This window comes from Canis lupus, chromosome 9 (genome assembly GCF_003254725.2).
Source record: "Canis lupus dingo isolate Sandy chromosome 9, ASM325472v2, whole genome shotgun sequence".
NCBI lineage: Eukaryota > Metazoa > Chordata > Mammalia > Carnivora > Canidae > Canis > Canis lupus.
Genome location: NC_064251.1, coordinates 38,395,106 through 38,417,760, shown reverse-complemented (window position 1 = coordinate 38,417,760; position 22,655 = coordinate 38,395,106). Strand labels below are relative to the sequence as shown.

Here is a 22,655-nt window from a genome sequence, read left to right as displayed (position 1 = left end):
TTACTTTAGGTCACATTTTGGTCTCTCGAGAGTGCCTCCCAAGTCCTATTCCACTTTTTTTGTTGTGATGTCAGTGTTTCCAGTAACACCCTGAGAACACACACACACACACACACACACACACACTCTCTCTCTCTCTCTCTCTCTCTCATACCCCCAGCATACCCTTCCCTGAACTGTTAATAGTCTCTATAATAATTAGGCTCCGCTCTAACAGGGGTCTGGGATCCATAATTTCTCAGGCTGAATGTATGTTTTTTGTTCTGCTGCAAAGAGGAGTAACTGAGAGTGTCTGAAACTTGTGTAAAATTTCTTTGAAATCCTTCTAGACAAGACTTCTCATAAAAGTGAGTAATTAGGGGATCCCTGGGTGGCGCAGCGGTTTAGCGCCTGTCTTTGGCCCAGGGCGCGATCCTGGAGACCCGGGATCGAATCCCACGTCGGACTCCCGGTGCATGGAGCCTGCTTCTCCCTCTGCCTATGTCTCTGCCTCTCTCTCTCTCTCTCTCTCTCTCTCTGTGTGACTATCACAAATAAATAAAAATTAAAAAAAAAGTGAGTAATTAGAATGAGAGCATTAAAAAAAGCGTAACAATTTGATAACACCTTGAATTTATCTTACTCCTTTTTTCCTTAGTGTACCCATATTATTTAATGATCATCATAACATAAGAAAGGGTAATAAGAAAGGGATCCCTGGGTGGTGCAGCGGTTTAGCACCTGCCTTTGGCCCAGGGTGCGATCCTGGAGACCTGGGATCGAATCCCATGTCGGGCTCCCGGTGCATGGAGCCTGCTTCTCCCTCTGCCTATGTCTCTGCCTCTCTCTCTCTCTCTGTGTGTGTGTGTGTGACTATCATAAACAAATAAAAATAAAAATAAAAATAAAAATAAAAATAAAAATAAAATAAAAATAAAAAAGAAAGGGTAAGAAAGGCAACTCCGGTGGTGCAGTGGTTTGGCACCGCCTGCAGCCTGGGGTATGATCCTGGAGACCTGGGATCGGGTCCTGCATTGGGCTCTCTGCATGGAGCCTGCTTCTCCCTCTCCCTCTGCCTGTGTCTCTGCCTCTCTTTTTTTTTTTTAATTAATTAATTAATTAATTTATTTATTTTTTGTCTCTGCCTCTCTCTCTGTGTCTATGAATAAATGAATAAAAAAATCTTAAAAAAAAGGGTAAGAAAAACCCAAAAAAAGGAAATTTTTTTTTAAAAGATTTTATTTATTTATTCATGAGAGACACAGAGAGAGAGAGAGAGAGAGGCAGAGACACAGGCAGAGGGAGAAGCAGGCTCCATGCAGGAAGCCTGATGTGGGACTCGATCCTGGGACTCCAGGATCACGCCCTGGGCTGAAGGCAGGCACTAAACCGCTGAGCCACCCAGGCATCCCAAGGGAAAGTATTATTATCCCCATTTGACAGGGATAAATTAAGGACCAAGGAAGATAAGTGTCTTTCTTGAGGTCACAAGACAAGCTACAAGTAGAATGTTCTTATGGGTTATATGTGGTCAGTAATCCATAGCTGAAAGAAGGCAGGATGGTTTTCTATACTTACTTTTTTCGCCTTTGTCTCTCCTTTAATCTGGAATGATAGATATCTACTACAGCCATCTTCAGAGCTAAAAACGAACACACACACACACACATAGATATAAAGCCAAGACAAAAATAAATCTTTTACCCAAACTGTCCTAAACTTTGACCTCATATTGCTAACTATTCCACACTCACTGGCTTAGGCAATTTGTCTCTTAGAAACAAAATATCTTATGATATCAAACTTCTTTGTCAGTAAATTACAGTGAAGTTCTTTTTTTCTAGGTATGTATTTATATGGCATTACCCTATAGACAATAATTCTGCTTTCTACCGAACACCTCTTTTGGCCATGCCTTGTTATGTATATTACTAGGTTTCGTATAACAGGAATCTGAACTTTGGTCATACAGGGTTAGAAATTGCATCTATTAGAGTAGTTATAAAAATAAATATTGACTGGGGTTATAACCTCACAGGAGTTAGGTTCAGGAGACAATAACAAAAGAAGATTGATGTGAATAAGGTACAGCAGCACTTTTCAGTTGGGGAGCAACAACTACTTAGGGGATAGTTTTGCATTCAGTAGTGAAAAGTTCTACTAAATGGCCTAACAACCCCAAAGCTATGCTCTGTTTTGTTGCCCACATCCCAGTCCTTTCCTGGCTTTAGTCTCCTATTAAAGACACAGGGAATTAGGAGAAAAGAGTCAGTAGACAGCAAAAGGTTTCATCAATACAATAGTTGTGGTTCTCTTTCTTTCCCTGGCCAATTTTTCCAGCTTCAGAGTTCCTCAGGGTTCTGTGCTCATCTTTCTTATCACCCTTCACTTTATTCCTAGAAACTTATCCACTTCTATGGTTCCACGTACCATCGAAATATAATCTCAAATTCAGATATTTATTTGAAGCTCCAGACCCTATCTGGACATCTCTACTCACATGATCTTCAATTACAAACTTGTACTCTACCTCTTTTCCAAAACTCTGCTAAGACAAATCAGCCTGCCTGTCCCTCCCCTCCCTCCATATCCAGTCAGTCAGTGAATCTTACCTATATTGAATGCTTTAGTCTGTCTCAAATTCATCTCTTTGTCCCTAATCCTATTCCTTAGCTCAGGTATCTTGTCTCACTGAGATTACGGCATGTACTCATTTAATAACTCCATTCCTACCTTATTCCAATTCAACCATTCAAATGGTACCAGGGTAATGTTTTTAAGCATAATCTGATGGTGTATTTCCTCTGCTGACAATTTTTCAGTGGCTTCCTATCCATTTACGGGAGTTCAAACCCTCACATGTTATATAAAATCCCTGATGTCTTGAATCTCCCTATCTTCCTAGGCTTGTTTCCTACCATTCTTTCATACACCCTATACACCATGTGTGTAAAACAATATGCCCTAGGTTGCAAAGCTGCTGAGTACAGAGCAGGGATCCAAACCCAGACAGTCTGGTTCTAGAGCCTTAGAGTAGGAAAGACACTGAAATTGCCCAACATGTTTACTTTCTCTGTGATAGTCCTATATGCTAAATCTGGCTTAACTAAAAATGATATGTGTGTTTAAAAAAAAAAAAAACTCAAAAAAAAAAAAAAAACCTCAGAAGTAAACAACTCCCACAGGCTTTTTATACTCTGAAGACCCTCTAAAATTAGGAAATATAGACTAGCCACTAATAGCTCTAGAAGAAAATATGAGTACTACTTGATTTGGCACTGTGCTACATAAACCATTCTTCTTAACTATAATCAATGGATTCTGAAGGAATCTTAAAATTTAGTGATTTTAGTAGATTCTGGAACTATCTTAATAACTTGTTATCCCCTTAGGCTTTGTGTAAGTTGAGAGTTTGATGGGTTTTAATTACTAAATTTATTCACAGAAGAAAGAGGCTCTAGAGCACAACAGAATAACCTGACATGCATCCTTTGAAAAACTAAAATATACTATTCAGATGTTAGGTAATAAAACTTAACACAACAGCCATGCAGCAAAGAATTTAGTTGTGACAATCACTTCTTCCACGATAGTGAGCTTCATTGAACCAAAATAGAGCCTAGAGCCTCTGTAATACTGATAAACAAAAAAAAGCAATACAATCTCACTGCTCACCAGAAGGATGTAAGATACAAATTCAAGTGTAGCCCATAGGGGCAATGAGTCAACACAGATTTGCATGATCTCCTAGAGTAACTTTTAAACATTATTTTCAAATATGTTCTTATTTGAAATGCAAAAGTTAGATCAGCTTTAGCTGAACTACTCTCCCTATTCTACCTCCAGCTACCCTTGCCAGTAGTGGTCCCTGAGGGTACTTCCATGAACAGTTTGAAACTCACACTTTTGCTTCCTGAAACTAGATTTTAAGGTAGGAAAAAATGCAACCAACCAGGTAAGAGAATAGTATACAGTGGTTCATTACAGTCACCAATTTCTTTCACTATATAAAAGCAACAAAAGTTGATTAATGTACAGTTCTGAGGTGCTGTCAATATGGTATCCCTGACAAGATAATAGAAATAAATTCTGGATACTCCACCCTGATTCATTACTGTGCATCTCACTGCTACCTGCCCTCAGGATAGTCTCAGATTAGAAGGAAAAGATATCAAAATCTAACGTGGGGCTCTGAGCAGATGCACTGTATATGTATGTAACTTCAATCACTGGGAAATGACCAGGAATACTTTATCTACGCCATTCTACCTTGAGTCTGAGATAAAAATAACACAAATTCTAGCTGGATGATCTGAAGAGGAGAGTGGATGCATTATTTTTTTTAAGTATAAAGAAAAAAGTATTAGCTACTATGGATTTTTTTTGTTTCTAACAAGCTCAAAAATTTAAACATCATTGCTTTATTTTTCCTCACAACTGCCCACAACTAAAAATAATTCAATAATATCAGATTAAAGATTTAAGGCAACGGTTTTCAAACTTTTTTTATTTTTTAGGTAGAACTCTTTCTATAAGTGAACTCTTTCTCGATTTATAGGGTTGTTCCATATAAAAGCCCAGGTATTTTGAAATAGTCCCGTACCTGGCTACTGTTTTCTAACACACGGCTATAGAATGATATGCTCTAGACTGCTGTGCTGGTGGAGATGCAGTTTATTTGCCTGTGGTGGAACAGGCAGGTGAGAATAGGGAGGAGAGGATGCATCTCTAACCAAACACAAGTTTTATAATGGACTCTGTTGTTGTTGTTTTTTTTTTAATGGACCTTTTTTTGTATGAGAAACAGAATTAGGTAGTCAACAGTTCAAGGCAGAAAGAAAAAAAAAAAGCTACGTAAACAGCTAACACACACTGAGTACTTATGATGTTCCAAGCTCTTTATGGGTCTTATCTTATTTACCTACCCAATAACAAGAGGAATTCAACGGGGGAAAAATGTCTTGAGGAACCAGTGGAAATTATTGCTAATTCTGAAAACACATTTCTGTAATTCTTCTAAGACATTAACTTATCAGGTTGTTTGCGGAGATTTGTGTGGGAATGACTTAACACAGAAAAAAAACCTGAAGAGACTACAAAAAAAAAAATCTATAAATACTGACAACTAGTTTCACTGCTTGATCATTTCAGTAGTGAACTGTGCAACTGGCTTTAGAGAACAAAGGGAAGGAAAGGCACACACAGAAACAAATGGGAGAACTGGCATTCTCCCAGAGGAAAATGCATATTTGAAACCGTCTCTTTTCTTTATAAAGCACTCAGATTGCAGTAACTGATTATAAAATCTTAACTGCATGAATAACCCAGGGAGGACCACAGCAGGCAGAACAGAAATGAGAAGGCAGACACTGAAAGAATGAGAATCACTGGTTCACATTTTACTTAAAGTGACTGGAAGTTCCAGTAAAACGGGCAAACAAAGAACCAGAGATCATTAAAGACAAACCAAAACCACCCATAACCTATTCACTCTTGAAATCCCAGCTTTAAGGGAAGAATTGTCTCCCTGTGATTACACTGGGGACTGATAACAAAGTTTCTAAACGACTGGCCTTAAAATATTTCAAGAAGTGGGCAGAAGTCAGAGGCAGTTCCTTCCCACTGCAGTGTATTTCTAACATTGTTCAAAATAGCTGGCAACATGTCTCTGTTTTCCTAACAGAAGGCACTTACTGCTTGCTTGGCAAGAGAACCAACTCAGAGGCTTTAACTGCAGGGAAGCCAATCAAAATCTCTATTGCAACCACATAAGCACAAACCTGTGACTCAGGTATTCCCCAGAAGCAAAGCTTTTTAAAAGTCATTTTCCCCCAAAAGCTTTTGATCAAGATGTACACAATTAATTCTGTGAAGGAAGGAAGACTATGTGACCTAATGGTTAAAGTCAGCAAGTAGGAAGCCATAGTTACTTAAGTCCTTCGTGCACTTTCCTGAATGTAAAATGGGAAAATGTGGTTAAGCTATGGAAGATAACAAATATGACATCTCACAAACACACACACACACACACACACAAAAACAGCAATAAAAACGCAAGGTTGTAAAGATGATAAATATTGTTGATAAATATTAAGAACATAGACTCTGGAGATGGCTGTCACTAGCAGGTTATATGACCTTAGGCAAGCTACTTGATATTTCCATTCTTCAGTTTCCTCATCTATAAAATGGGAGATTAGGATGATGATGGTAATAATAATGCTGAATTTACAGAGTTCTATGCAGATTAAATGACATTAACTCACATGTGTGAAGGGCACAGAATGGTACCTGGCAAACATTAAAGGGCTATATGTAACAGCTATTATTACTAAATAGCATTTATGTCTAAAATGTCTTACGTATAACACCCTACATGCCTTTAAAGGGAAGGGCAAAAAAAAAAAATAAAAAATAAAAAATAAAGGGAAGGGCATTGCCAATAGGTAGCTAGGTATACATAGTGACAAGGCTGGACCTCTAATCTACTAACCATTAAATTATCTAAAGGCTGATAATATAAGCCAAAGAAGTTAAAAAAAAGAAAAGAACTAAGAGGGTGGGGGAGTATCCATGCCTGGCCAAGAAATTTTGCTGAAATTAGCTTTCCAAATAAAGGGAGAGTAAACGGCCCCAATGGGCAACTCTATGAAGTGTTGAAAACACTGACCCAACATGTAGGAAGGAGCTCATAATGCCTGTCGCTTGCCTAGGTAATAGGACAGCAATGATTAGAAGATGTTGTACTCAGGGTTTTAGAACCTGTGAAACTCTGGGAAAAGGGATTCTACAAATCTAGATGTGTTTTTCCCAAATGAAAGCACCCTAGGGAGAGATGGCCCACAGGAAAAAGGAACAACACTGTGCATCTACATCGAAGTCCCAAACATACCAGGACCCAAGAGAATGCCAAGTTGAGTCTTCTGCATCATTCTTTCTGAACCAATAATTTCTGCTTATTTCAATAAAATACATGGTGGTGTCATCTAGGGATCCCAGAACTTCCTTATTTTCTTCCTCAGGCATTGCTTCACTGGCAGTATCCTTTCCTGGCCCATTCTGAAAGCTTCTAGTATGGTTGGAATGCAATTAATTATCCCTCCATTGTGTCCCAGGTCTCTATAATGGACCATTCAAACCCATCATACTAGACAAATTCCATGAATCATAGCAAAAGTCTTTGGGTGAGGAAAAGGGGTTGATGACATCAGCCCTGGGACAGAACCTAGCCAGTTTGTTTCCTTGCAGAAGTTATATAAGTGAGGGAACATAAAAGGAATGTTATCAACTCCCAGTAATATTAAGAGTATAATGGAATGGTAATAACAGCAATCTCAACTATGTATCATCTTTCATTGGAGACATTACTGGCAGTGGACACAAAAAAACAGCAAGCAAGATTGCAGGGACTTGCCCAAGATCACCCAATGACTCAGAAGCAGGGCTAAAGTACAATCAGTGTCCCAATTTGCACAAAATATGTGCCCCTCTCTCTGTGCTAGGTGTGCTTAGAAAGGTCTTTCTCATTTCTTCCTATCTGTGGGCTCCCAGTCTCTCCCCTTCACTGAGTATCTGGGAGAATGTGCTCAGCTCAGGGGCCATACATGCACCACACTGGACAGTGGGTCAGCCACATTGGGCAGTGGGTCAGGCTGCTAGAGGAGCTAAATAAGTACTTTAGACCATAAACAAAGCATCCTCTTGTGGCGCCAGCAAGTCATCCCTTTGATCTCAAGCACTGCTAAACCGCTTTCAAATGTTAACATCTTTTAAAAAGTACCCATCTGAACATATAGTTTGCCAGTAAGACAGGGAGGAAAAAGGGAGTCAGGGCTTATTATTTATATTCTGTTAAAGCTGCATATTAGAACAGTCCGTAACTGATGCTTCGATTCTAGTTCAAAATAACTGGAATCAAGTGACTTACAAGGTGGAGAAATCGTAGGAAGAATACAAACTAAAGTATGTTACAGATTTGAAATGCTAACGGAAACAAAAATCTTTAATCAGTAGCTTCTTTCTTTTTCTTATTGCTCCTACTTACAGAAAGGACTACAAACATACCAGAAGAAACTGTAAACCTTGCTTCTATAAAGAATGAAGAGTGAAATTAAATACCAACCATTACCACAGTTTTCTCCATAATGCTGAGGCTAAAGAATAAAGATCTTGGAGAAGAAGTGATTCAGCAAAGTTTGACATAGTTGAGCCCTTATCGACATGAAAAATTCTGACTTTCAAAAGTTCGCACTTTTGAACAGTATCTAAAAGGGGGATATATATATATATATATATGTACAGCTACTTTTTTTGCGTTCTGAATAAGAAAGATACGAGTCAGGAAACAATACCATTTAAAAAAAAAAAAAAACCATTTTAATCAAAGCTGGTGTGTATGACAAATACTGAATGGCAATCCATCCGTACACTGCAGTCAAGGAACCACCTCCAGAGAGGAGAAAGGCCATCACGTGGGTTACTGGGCTTGAAAAGAAGAGACTGATGTGGAAGACTGAACAAACACAGTGTGTCTAGTGAATGCTCAAGCAGTTTGCTGTCAAGCTTTCCTCTTTTAGTTCCATCTGCGTCACTTCCACTTTCCTTAAAGTTGTGTGGGAGAAAATGGGAGGAATGAAATTTTGCAAAGAAAATGGCTCAAGAAATATGTAGATAGAAAATCCTGAAGGTAAAATTTTTATGAGAACTCTTTCTTGGTCCCAGATCTGGTGTTAACAAATACCTAAATAGCTCTTCTGTGGAAAAGAAGAATCAAGTTCCCTTTCTAGTGACAGTGAACCAGTTAATGCAATATGAAAACTTGATTTACAGTTCAACAAGGACTCTACTTGCCTTTCCCACCTCGGATATAGATTTAAGATAAACAATGAAGATACTGTTTGGGAAATACAGAATCCAAGGAGGCATTATTCACCCATTGTATCACATTCAATTCTGGACTAAAATGGAAGAATATTGGGGATTATTTTAAATATGTAGTTCAATGTAAGTAGAAAGAGGAGGAAAAAAGAGATTTAATTAAAGTCTCTTTCTTTAAGAGCCCTGTTGGCATTAACTACTTACATTATAACACTAGAATGGACATAAATCTTAGATAAAAATTCAAAAGTGCTAAAAATCCAATAGTTCTGAGAAAAAAAGGAATTCCCAATCTTGGTCTAAAAACCCTTGAAGAACTTCCATTCTTTTTTTCTGCTATGGGAAATTTGGAGTAACAGATTATAGTGAATATCTAGTATCTTTTTTTTTTTTTAAGATTTTATTTATTTATTCACCAGAGACGCAGAGAGAGAGAGAGGCAGAGACACAGGCAGAGAGAGGAGAAGCAGGTTCCATGCAGGGAGCCTGATGTGGCACTCAATCACGGGACTTGAGGCTCATGCCCCGAGCCAAAGGCAGACATTCAACCACTGAGCTACACAGGCATCCCAGAGAACATCTAGTATCATCAGTTGGTACTGAAGTCCCAAGGTGTTTACACTGATTCCCTTCTTTCTACAGAAGCAGTGAAGGTCATTCAATGAACTACCTCAGTGTAGTTCAAAAGAAAGATCACATAGTCCAAGACCAGCATACCAACTACCATTACATGATCCACATTCTCATCCTCATCACAAATGATCTTTTTCAGGGCACCTGGGTGGCTTAGTCAGTTAAGCATCTGACTTCAGCTCAGGTCATGATCTCAGGGTCCTGGGATAGAGTCCCACATTGGTTTCCCTGCTCCTCGGGAAGCCTGCCTCTCCCTCTGCCTCCTCCCCCCCGCCCCTTATTCTCTCTCGGATAAATAAAAAATCTTAAAAAAAAAAAAAAAAAAAAAAAAAAACATAAAACAACAAATGATCTTTTTCACTGTGGTCAAAACACAACAGGGTAAATTCAGCAACTTACCTACCAGGTTTTGAGTCCCATAGGAGCAGGGAACATGTTTTATTCATTCTTATATTCCTAATACTCAACAGTGTCACCACATACTTTGTAAACAATAAAAACGTGCTGAAATAAAATGTTACCATGTAAAATGTCCGAGTCATCTTCAACAAAATCGATGTCTCTCAAGTCCCATTCTGCATAATTGTCAAACTCCTGTTTGGGGAAAAAAATTCCCACCCCAAACTCATCAGCTTTGAGTAATGCCTTCACAGTAGTCATGCTTTAGAAGTAAAGAGAAAACACACAAACATTTGTTAAAAAGTACTGAATGGAGTACATGGTCAGTATACTACTACAAGAAATAAGAAGCCATGGGAAAAATCTCGAGAGGCTTTCAGGCAGTAGAGACAGCAAAAATATGAGAAAGTTATGAGTCCAGAAATAAAGCCAAACCTAGTGTTCTAACAATTAAAAGTAATCTGTTCATAAAATCCAAACTGAAAAATCTAACTCTGACTAGGCCACTGAGTATTTAGATAAGAACATTGTCTACATTAACTCGTTTACCTTTTTACTACCTTTTGAGGGCTCTATTTATTTGATATTTATTTGATTTTGCTTATATAGATCAATGAGTAGATTTGTTCATATTCTACTCAATGAGTATAATTTGTAGAGCTGCTGTAGAAGCAGCTCTATGATATCAGCTGCCATGAACAAAATGCTGACGTCCCCGTGGCTAACAAAATTATTTGTAGTTTGCTAAACTTTCAAATTGCCTCCAAGAAAGTTGTAATTATGGATCAGATGATAAATTAAGAGACTTGTAATTACTTTCACATGGCTTTTAATTCCATGGATGAAAAAGGAACATACAGTTTTCATATAGATTCATCATTCTTTATATACTTGTGAATACAGAACAGGGGCCAGCAAACTGTAGCCTATGGACCAAATTCAGCCTACTGCCTGTTTTTGTAAATAAGGTTTTATTGGAGCACAGGCATGTTCATTTGCTTACATATTATTTATGCTGCTTTTGCAAAATAATGGCAAAGTTTAGGTGCAACAGAGAATTTATGGTCTACAAAAAATATTTTCTATCTGGTCCTTAAAGGAAAAAAGTTTGCCAATCCCCGATACTGTACAACTTTGAAACCCCCTAAAGGTGGAATGAGAACCAGACTATAAAAACCCCATATCTATTGAAGTGAGAGCCAACATCTCTGCAACTCAAGAAATAGGTTCTTGGTCTGAAGAACTTTTACATTTTATATACAAAAATGTTATGAATGAGAAAAGGTACTCAAATGGAAGAAAATGTGGCTGCCTAAGGCCCTACAAATTACAGTGCTTCGAAAGTCTCTTTTTCGTGGTATAAAACCTATAGGTAAGAAATATAAGCCTCATGTGAAACAAAAGGAAGTTTCTCCTACCTCAATGAAATCTGCTCGAGCTGGCATGTATCCTGCCATGTCCCGAGAAAGCAAGGAGTCAAAGGTAGGTCGGGGAGGATCATCTGTAGCTGGAAGAAGTTAGGTTCTTATTACTTAATAAAATATTGGCATGAAAAAGTGACAGAGTAATAGTCCTCCTCATTTACATACTGAAAATTTTTTTTGGAAAAAAACAGGGTCTGAGAGAATAAGTAAAATTTAAAAACGTTTTATAAAGGGAAGAGTGAAAAAGATAAGGTATTATGGAAACAGATTGACTTCTTAAAAAGGAAACTAAGACTTAGGGAATTCTCTAAATAAAATGGGGAAATTCCTCCTGATTTGTGCTTTCTTAACATAAGAGAAAACCAAGGATCTTTTCTTCAATATTACAGAACATAAGTATTTACCCTATCTGCTTCAGCTCCCTTACCCCTTAGGAGCAATTTCAATTTACAAATCTCACCCAACTGAAAAGCAAAAAAACCCCCAGAGGATTTGGAAGTTAGCTGGAATTGGGTCCCAGCTCTAATAGCGTCTAGTCCCATGAGGCACAAATTATTTAACCTTTCTGAGTCTGTTTCCTCACATATAAAGCACTTGCTCTGCCTATCTCACTGGGTTGCTCTGAGGAACAAATGATCTAATAGATTTGAAAACAAAATGTTAACATCCAACGTGTTTTCCAAATAGGTATCATCAGGCTTTGAGTTAGTCAGCTATGAAACTTCTACAGAGTCTGATGAAAGGGGTGGGAGGGGAAGGTGGTGGTGGTGAGGAAAACATTCATATTTCATTATTTGTGCTCTGGGAGTCATTCAGCAAAGATGCCCATTTATAATTCATCATGGTTTTAGTTACGTTTTGTTAGAAGACCCATTTAGTCACATGAGATTAAAAAAAAAAGTTCGCTATTACTAACACAACTAAGTGAACTACAATAACAAATTGCTTCTTGGACTTAACACTGGAATGATTGATAATAACGAATCAAGGGAAGCCTGGATGGCTCAGTGGCTGAGCTCTGCTTTCAGCTCAGAGCCTGATCGTGGGGTTTGGGGATCAAGTCCCACATCGGGCTCCCTAAGGGGAGCCTGCTTCTCTCTCTGCCTATGTCTCTCCCTCTCTGTCTCTGATGAATAAATAAAATCTTAAAAAAAAAAAAATTAATCAAATACCGGACTCTCTTAGGGAACTAATATCTATAGTCGTAAACCATCCAAAGCATGGAAGGTTGATTCATTTTGGACATCTTATTTGCAGAAGCATTAAAGTCAACTGATATGTTCATAAGCCTCAGAGTGGGTGGGACTACACACCATTTCTGGAAACTGGGATTTCTGGCATAGAACTCTGACCCCTCCTACTCCCATTACAGCCCTGACTCTCAGTAACTGCCAGGCCAACTCCTCCCATCTTCCATAAGCTCTTTAGCTGCCAAACTGCTGTTTATCTGCTACTGCAACAGGGACCAAGGATGAGCTAAGTATCTCTTACCAACAGACGGAGGTACTTACACTGAAATGGAATGGCTGTGTCAGCAGTTTTTGCCTCCTCTGCTTGCTTCAGGTTCAGCAGGGTAGATGCAAACAGAGGGTTATTGATGAAATGCTTCATATAGTGCTTCTCACACTCTTCCTTGGTCTTGGTGCACATCTGATTGGCTACATCCTGCCTAGAGGATTGTGAAGAAAAGAGAGCTTTCACTATTTATATACAATGCTCAAAGCATGGTTTGTTCTTTCCGTATTTTGAGTCCCACCTATATAAATGTTTGGAATTTGATACCTCTAAAGCAGCTGGAGATATCAGCTGAACAATGAGAGAAATATAAGCCTGATATTGGTGTAATCTGATGTGCCAAATTCTGCTCTTCCAATATATAGAAACAATATCTGAAAAGTGCGTTCCTTCCCACCAAAAGAAAAGAAGACTAGAAAATTTGTAAATTTCTGTGTAAGCTAAGCCTCAGGAAAGGAATTGCTATAATAAGCCACTTCAGAACACTCAAAATCTACATAAGTACAGTTTTATATTTGCAAAGCATTTTATAGTTTACAAAACATTTCACATCAACAAACATTTCTTTACTAGAGTGCCTTTGATAGGCCAAGCAGTAAGCAACACTCACAACATATTTTAAGTTAATCCTAGTATTATCCATGTAGTGTTGAGTACTTACTACCTCAACTCCACAGATGAAAAAAAACGACCCAAAGAAATTAAGAAACTTGCTTAAGAAAATAAAACACGTAAGTTTGCAAAAAGCCAGAATTTGTACCTCAGACCTCGGACTCCTAAACCTAGATAACAGAGAAGTAGAGGTAAAAGTTCTCCAAGTTCCCTCTTGACCTGTCTCTTTAGTACTTAATCTTTTCCTTCTAGACTAAAAGCTTCTCAAGTGCAAGATACATGTCATAATTTTTAGCTCTACCACCCTCACCATCAAGTTTAGTGCCTTACCCTCAGCTGAGACAGACAAGTCTTTTTTTGTGGTTTTTACCAGGGCAAGAGGGGAACAGGGAGGATTAGTCTATTGTAGAACATTAGAATGGCAAGCAAAAAATGAAAAACTATGCCTAAAATGATTAGCAAGCTCATGAGTGATCATTTTTTCTATCTTCTTTGGTATTCCCCATAGTACACAATATTTTATGATGCTTACTAAATGCTGAATAAATATAAGCAAAATGTGAACTGAACTCAAATTTCCTTCTTCAGGGCCCTTCACAATGGAGGCAGCACAGTATATTCTATTATTATTAGGACAGATTACTTATACTAGGAAGGTCAGGATAGGGAGGATCTAGTTAGGAATCCTTTACTAATAAGCTATAGGATCATGAGAAATTATCTTAACTCCCTAAGCTTCAGATTCTTCATGAGCAAAATACTATTTAAAAATGCCCCTGACCCTGCTATTATACAAAATGAAATCATCAGTGTGAAAGTATTCCCAAAAGGTAAAAGTGAAAGTGATACTATTATTAAATAGCATTGCTTCCTAGGGCAACAGCAATAAGTGCTGTTCAGTTCTGCCAGGCTTGGATTTATCTGCAAGCTAAAAACAGGGAATGTGCATAAGAGGTCTCCTAAACTCCAGCCTTTTTTTTTTAAAGACTTTATTTATTTATTCATAGAGACACAGAGTGAGAGAAAGAAAGAGAGAGAGGCAGAGACACAGGCAGAGAGAGAGGCAGGCACCATGCAAAGAACCTGACAGGGGACTCGATCCCGGGTCTCCAGGATCACGCCCTGGGCTGCAGGCGGCGCTAAACCGCTGCGCCACCGGGGCTGCCCCCAAACTCCAGTCTTAAGTAAGCTATGACCATCTACCTAAAGTTTGACTCACTTAAATGATGAGGGTATCTACAGTCAAGAAAAATTCCTAAAATCAGAAAGAAGCAATAACTAATAAGTCTGAACTCCCCCAGTCTTCAAAAAGAAATAACCAACCTTCCCTGTGTTGATATATCCAAAGCAGCCTTTTAGAGCTGCCCAGTCATGGACAGCTAAACATACCACATTCTGTGAAGCATTTCAGTCATGAAAAGTAACATGCGGCATGGAAGAGGAGTTATCACTAAGTCATGGGACAACAGAAAAGTAACATATGGCTCCCAAATTCCTCTTTCAGAGGCTCCTTTCAGCAGCACCTTCTTCTCTGAGCCTACTAGGGCAGGACTACCCTTAACGCCAAGCTCTTACCAATTTCCAAAGCCACAGTCCATCACAGCTTCTAACAGGGCCATTTCTTCTTGAGCAGTCCAGCTTGGGTCAAGAACAGGAAAATCTGAGGTCTAAGGAGGAAACAGTTTTGCCTAAGAACAGATACAGAAATGGAACCCAGCAACCTGAGATGTAATGCTAATTCACACTCAAATGACTGTCACTCTCATGGTTTTGACCGGTTATCTAAAGTACATTCTAATAAGAATTGTCCATTTCTCCCACCTCTATTTCCATCATTAACTATAAGTCTCCAGTAAACTTTATCACTCATAAATGCCATGTAACTCATGTAGAGACATATATTTTTATTTTAAATAGTAAGTATGTATGTATGTATGTATTTAGAGTAAGCAGAGGGAATGGCAGAGGGAGAGGAAGAGAGAGAATCTCAGGCAGACTCCATGCCCAGCATGGAGCCCAACATGGGGCTTGATCTCACGACCCTGAGATAATGACTTAACCTGAAATTTAAGAGTCGGATGCTTAACTGATTGAGCCACCGAGGCACCACAATATTTTTAAACTTAGCACAAAGATAAATATAAATATTATGCTATGTTCCCACTTAGATAAGAAAGAAGTCAATACAAACAAGTGTATGTTTATATTTTTTTAAATGGAAGAACAAACCATATATTTAAAAAAAAGGTTACCTATGGGAAGGAGAGGGAGAAAACAGAGTGGAAAGGACAGAGATAGAAGCTAAACCTCTCTGAATATTCCTTGTTTTGTAGATCTGACTTTTTCTTTTTCTTTTTTTTAAATATTTTATTTATTTATTTATGAGAGACACACAGACATAGGCAGAGGAAGAAGCAGGCTCCTTCCAGGGAGCCTGATGCGGGACTTGATCCCCGGACTCCGGGATCACACTCTGAGGCGAAGGCAGATGCTTAACTGCTGAGCCATCCAGGCATCCCTGTAGATCTGACTTTAAGTACAAATATTGTATATTAACTACTAAATTTAAAATCCTAAGAATCAAAAGCAAAATGTAATAAATCTATGGATTAATTTTAAGGCATAATCATAGAAATCATAAGTATTCCACATACTTTAAAACACAGAGATTTTATTATATATCTCTAGTAGGATACACCTTAGAACTAAAAAGAACTACCAAAAAAAAAATCTTACACTATTTTCAGGAGTGCTGATATAGTTACTCTGAGGTTACTATATGCAGATATGTTATGAAATAAAGCAAGTAATTGTGCAGGAATCACTGGGCAGTAGGATTTCTGGCTTGGGGTTTAGAAAGACATAGATATAAGATCTATGACTATGTAAAAACTTTGTATAGTCTTATATTTGAGTTGAAAGTTTTAGTATGAATTTATGATGTATTTTGTCTCAAAAGAATAATTTCCTAACACTGTTTGATGAAAAAAATCTGGAAACAATGACCAACCCAGTAACAATGAACACTTCTAATTCTCAGTATGCAGCCACTAAATACTATTTCCCACAAAAGAAAACAGGGCTCTTTGAAGAAAGACATGATTCTAAGTTTGAGTCAGAAAATGTACCAGATGAAACTAAAACATTTTCTCATAATGGAAAGCAGAGGCTCTCAAAGCCCTTAAGGGTCATGTCAAAAGGATTTAGAAGCCAAATTGTAGAGGCTTCCATGAACCAAAGATGGAACATTTTAAGCATTAACAAGGATAATAACTGCAAAGGACTGAAATACATAAAATCTTCTAAATATCTACAGGATGCCTGAGAATCAACTCATATTTTCAAAACTGGTAAATAAAGGGAAATAATCAGGTGTATATCCTGCCTTTCCTGTATAAACTTTACCTCAGGTGATCACGGTGATATTTCTTTTTATAGAATTCTTTTAATTCATATAAAACGAGTGCTGGGAGGGGCGGGAACCTGGGCGACTCAATTGGTTAAGTGTCTGTCTTCAGCTCAGGTCCTGATATCAGGGTCCTGCTCATCAGGGAGCCTGCTTTTCCCTCTCCCTCTGCTTGTGTGCTCTCTGTCAAATAAAAAAATAAAATCTTAAAAAAAAAAAAAAAGAAATAAAAGAAAGAATGAGGAAATGGGGAGAGGGAGAGGAGAACACCCACAGAACACACATAAAAAGCAACCAACTGAAATGTATGGACCTCATTTGTATCCCAACTAAAACATATTGTAAAAGTTAAAAAAATTATGATACCATTACACACTCGGAAAACCCACTAGAACAGCTATAATGAAGAAATCAACAATATCAAAAGTTTGCAAGCATGTGGAACAACTGGAACTTTCATTCATTGCTGGCAGAGATTTAAAATACTATAACCACTTATGAAACTTTTTGACAGTTTCTTAGAAGTTAAATATGTATAATCATTTATTCTATAACCTAGCAATTCCACTCCTAAATATTTATCCAAGGAGGACAAAAAAGTATATCCACAGAAAGCCTTATAAAGGAATGTTCTTAACAGCTTTATTCATAATAGCCAAAAACTAGGCAAAGCCCTAGTGTCCATCAACAGGATAATGTGTCTTATTCATACCACAGAGTATTATTCAGTAACAAAAAGGAATTAACTATTATACATAACATGAATAAATCTCAAAAATATGCTGAAAGAAACCAGAAACAAGAGTACATACACTATGAATCCACTTATATGCAATTCTAAAATACACAAAACTGATCTATGGTGATAAAAATCAGAACAGTAATTATTTTCAGAGGTATAGAAGGGAGTAGAGATATTTTTAAAGAGCTTTTATGACATGACTGGAGAATAATGAAAAGTGACTTGAATTACTTTTAAATTTTAGAGAGATCTAGTAAAACATTTATAGATGAAATGATTGATATAATGTCTGGGGGATTTGCTTCAAAATAATCTGGAGAAGTGGGGATTTAAACAAGATAGGCTATGAGTTGATAATTTTAAGAACTAGTAACAAGTAGGGGATCCTGGGTGGCTCAGCGGTTTAGCACCGCCTTCAACCCAGGGTGTGATCCTGGAGATCCAGGATCGAGTCCCACATCATGCTCCTGCATGGAGCCTGCTTCTCCTTCTGCCTGTGTCTCTACCTTTCTCTCTCTGTCTCTCTCATGAATAAAGAAATAAAATATTTATTTTTTTAATATAAATTTTATTCATTTATTCATTAGAGACACAGAGACATAGGCAGAGGGAGAAGCAGGCTCCATGCAAGGAGCCCGATGTAAGACTCAATCCCCACCCAGGCACCAAACCGCTGAGCCACCCAGTGATCCCCAAGAAATAAAATCTTAAAACAACAACAACAACAACAACAAAGAACTAGTAACAAGTATATGGGAATTTATTACACTGTAAAATACGTGATACATGATAGCCCCCCCCCGCCCCATTAACTTCTAGAATTCACATCTGGTATAGTCCCTTCCCATTTAATATGGACTGGACCCGTGACTTGAGTAAGGCCTGGCAGCTTCCATTTTTGTGATTTGGGGAACTCGCCCAATGTGGTACAACTGCTTCCTTGGGTATTATGCTGAGTGAAGTAAGTCAATCGGAGAAGGACATGCATTATATGGTCTCATTCATTTGGGGAATATAAAAAATAGTGAAAGGGAATAAAGGGGAAAGGAGAGAAAATGAGTGGGAAATATCAGTGAGGGTGACAGAACATGAGAGACAATAAAGGGGAAAGGAGAGAAAATGAGTGGGAAATATCAGTGAGGGTGATAGAACAAGAAGACACCTAACTCTGGGAAATGAACAAGGGGTGGTAGAAAGGGAGGTGGGCGGGGTTAGGGTGACTGGGTGCCGGGCACTTGATGGGATGAGCACTGGGTGTTATGCTATATGTTGCCATATAGAACTCCAATAAAAAAATATATAAAAAGAAGAAGAAAGGAAGGAAGGAAGGAAGGAAGGAAGGAAGGAAGGAAGGAAGGAAGGAAGGAAGGAAGGAAAAAGAAAAGAAAAGAAAGAAAAGAAAAGAAAAGAAGAAAAGAAAAGAAAAGAAAGAAAAAGAAAAGAAACACCCTCCTTGCTTCCAGACCATGTGGACAGCCTTACGGAGATGGAGGGGCCCTAAGGCTACCTGGAGAAGAACCAGACAGTTAAAATGTTCCAGCTGGGGGTGCCTGGGTGGCTAAGTTGTTTAAGTGGCCAATTCCTGGTTTTAGCTCAGGTCACCATCTCAGGGTCATTAGATTAAGTCTCACATTGGGCTCGGAGCTCAGCTCAGAATCTGCTTTAGATACTCTCTCCCTCTGCCTCCAGCTCTCAGACTATCTCTCAAATAAATAAAATCTTAAAAGAAAAAAAAAGTTAGGGATCCCTGGGTGGCTCAGTGGTTTAGAGCCTGCCTTTGGCCCAGGGCGTGATCCTGGGGTCCTGGGATCAAGTCCCGCATCAGGCTCCCTGCATAGAGCCTGCTTCTCCCTCTGTCTGTATCTCTGCCTCTCTCTCTCTCTCATGAATAAATAAAAATCTTTAAATAAATAAATAAATAAATAAATAAATAAATAAAGAAAGAAAGAAAGAAAGAAGAAAGAAAGAAAGAAAGTTCCAGCTGTTGGGATCCCTAGGTGGCGCAGCGGTTTGGCGCCTGCCTTCGGCCTAGGGCGCGATCCTGGAGACCCGAGATCGAATCCCACATTGGGCTCCCAGTGCATGGAGCCTGCTTCTCCCTCTGCCTGTGTCTCTGCCTCTCTCTCTCTCTCTGTGACTATCATAAATAAAAAAAAAAAAAAAAAAAAAAAAAACAATTAAAAAAAAAAAGTTCCAGCTGTCTCCCAACCAATTCAAACCATTCTGAGATACCAGAAGTGTGTGAAAAAAAGCACTGTGGACTTCTAGCCTTAGCACATCATGTGGAACTGAAAAATCACCCTCACTGCAGCCAATCTGAATTCCTGACCTGCAAAACTATGGGAGACAATAAAATAGTTATTTTAAGCCACAAAATTTTGAAGTAGCTATTAGGTAGCAACAGGTAACTGAAACATCATTCTATTTTAGTGTATACACAAAATTTTGTTTTTTGAAATGTTCTAGAAGTTATTTTTAAAAGGTGACATGAAAGGTCCTCAAATTACAAAGGTATTGCATTTAGAAATTGTTATACCTTTTGTGATGACAAAAAAAACTCCATGATTTATGAAATTACAATGCTAATAAGCAACATATTTTTATCTGAGCACATAGTATGAACATGCCCAGCACATGAGGTACCATGAAATCCAAAAAAAAAAAAGTCTATATCATATATTCAGTCTATGTCTATATTCGTACTAATAAATCTGGCAAATAACATAAATACATATAAATATGAAAACTCATAGTTGAAGAGCCCATGTTATTTCTAGAACTGTACTTTAGGAAATTAGTCTTCATCAACTTTATTGTGAGGTAAGACTTTCTACATCAAAAAATAAATGGGCACAAGGGAGTTTCCCTTAAAGTTCTATCAGTGTTATTCAATTCCTGTACCCAATCTCAGCCTTACTAACCAAAACCTCTAAGAGTAGGGCCTAGGAAATCTATAATTTTAAGAAGCTCCCAGATGATTCTTCGGCACTAGAGTTTAAGATCACTGGTATAAAGGGTGTGGCAGAAAGAGGTGCTTTGACTTGTTCAAGGTTCTAAGAATTATAAGACAAAAATAGGCATAGAACTCAGAAATCTTGATTAATGCACCACCCACCACAGCATGAGTAACTTCCAAAAATACAGCACTGTGAGATGACAAAAGTACTAAAAACCATTTAAAGTTTTCCGTGGCTTCATATGCAAAAAAGAAAAAAAAAAAAAAGAAAAAAACCCCCCAAAACCACCAAAAAAACCCCAAAACAAAAAAACTAAAGTTTTTAGTGGCTTCATTGTGTAGAAGGCAAAATTTGGTCATCATTCCTACAGAAGGAAAGAGACTTCTTTTCCTTATCTGGGAATAGAAAAGATTGGCAGGAAAAAAAGGACTATTAGTAACCTCCAAAAACTCCCCAAAGTAAAGGACAGATTTCTGAAATGTGTTTGTATGGGTGTTGAATATGTGAGAAAAGGATGATGTAATCAGAAGACTTAATTGGCCTTGGAGTGAAACTTAGTGCCTTCAGCATTATGTGGAAGGCACGATGCCCAGAAAAGCTAGAGAGTGCGTGCTCAGTTTTCCTACAGTGGATGACCATCAATCTACCCAGCCTATACTGGATTATCCTGTAAGGAACTGTGAAAGCAATTCAAATGAAAAAGTTTGTGTTCTGGTTCTAGGCCTTTTTGTGTGAATTTGGGAAGAAAAAACCAGTTTTCTCAAGATCTGATACACTGGTGAAATGAACTCAAAGTCATAGATACTTTGACCACATCTTCCCAACTGTTCCTTCATCTTGCAATTGACAAAAGAGAAATAAGAATTATTCATACGAAAAGATGTTTCACATCATATCTTATCAAAAAATGTTAATTAAAACAGAGTTGCCACTATATCCCTATTAGAATGGCCAAAATGAAAAATACTGGTATCGAATGCTGGTGAAGGTGTAGAGCAATAGGAACTCTCACTTGTTGCTAATGGGAATGCAAAATGGTACAGCCACTTTGGAAGACAAATTTGGCAGTTTCTTGCAGACCTAACAACTCCTACCTTGTGATCCAGCAGTTGCACTCCTTGTTATTTACCCAAAAGAGCTGAAAACTTATGTCCACACAAAAACCTGTACATGGAAGTTTATAAGTTTTTTAAAATTTTATTTTATTTTTAAAATTTATTTCAGAGAGAGAGAGAGAGAGAGAGCGCGCACCAGAGCAGGAGGAGGGAAAAGCAGACTCCCTGCTAAGCAATGAGCCTGATGAACGGCTAGATCCCAGGACCTGGAGATCATGACCTGAGCCAAAAGTAGACACTTAACCGACTGAGCCACCCAGGTACTCCAACAGCATTTTTTTTTAAAGATTTTATTTCAGGGATCCCTGGGTGGCGCAGCGGTTTGGCGCCTGCCTTTGGCCTAGGGCGTGATCCTGGAGACCCAGGATCGAATCCCACGTTGGGCTCCTGGTGCATGGAGCCTGCTTCTCCCTCTGCCTGTGTCTCTGCCTCTCTCTCTCTCTCTCTCTCTCTGTGACTATCATAAATAAATAAAAAATTAAAAAAAAAAAAAAAAAGATTTTATTTCAGAGAGTGAGCGAGCGAGCGAGCAAAAGGAGCAGGGGGAATGGCAGAGGGAGAAGTAGATTCCCCAATGAGCAAGAAGCCCAATGTGGTACAACACCAAGAGTGAACTCTGATGTAAATGTGGACTCTGGAGCAACGCCTGGGTGGCTCAGTGGTTGAGCATCTGCCTTTGGCTCAGGTCGTGATCCTGGGGTCCTGGGTTCAAGTCCTGTACTGGGCTCCCTACTGGGAGCCTGCTTCTCCCTCTGCCTGTTTCTGTCTCTCTGTGTGTCTCTCATGAATAAACAAATAAAATCTTGAAGAAAAAAAAAGTGGACTCTGGATGATAATGACATGTCAATGTAGGTTTATCAGTTATAACAAATGTACCACTCTCATGGGAGATATTGTTAATGGGAGAGATTATACACGCTTTGGGGCAGAAGATATATGGGAAATCTCCATAATTTCTATTCAATTTTGCTGCAAACATATAATTACTCTACAAAA

The 22,655-nt window shown here is 38.4% G+C and overlaps 1 protein-coding gene across 5 annotated transcripts in view; it reads right to left on the bottom strand.

Moving 5' to 3' along the window:
• Positions 1-22,655, bottom strand: part of TADA2A (transcriptional adaptor 2A) — a 53,329-nt gene that overhangs the window by 15,906 nt on the left and 14,768 nt on the right. For 3 of the 5 annotated variants that reach the window (XM_025439787.3, XM_025439786.3, XM_025439789.3), the window contains 5 exons: positions 15,015-15,106; positions 12,824-12,981; positions 11,307-11,395; positions 10,011-10,083; positions 1,558-1,621 (listed from right to left, as the gene is read on the bottom strand). In XM_025439787.3, the coding sequence (XP_025295572.1) occupies positions 1,558-1,621; positions 10,011-10,083; positions 11,307-11,395; positions 12,824-12,981; positions 15,015-15,106 (476 nt within the window). Of the gene's footprint in view, positions 1-1,557; positions 1,622-10,010; positions 10,084-11,306; positions 11,396-12,823; positions 12,982-15,014; positions 15,107-16,844; positions 17,029-22,655 lie in introns of all 5 variants that reach the window. The other 2 variants (XM_025439790.3, XM_025439788.3) reach the window with 2 other exon arrangements.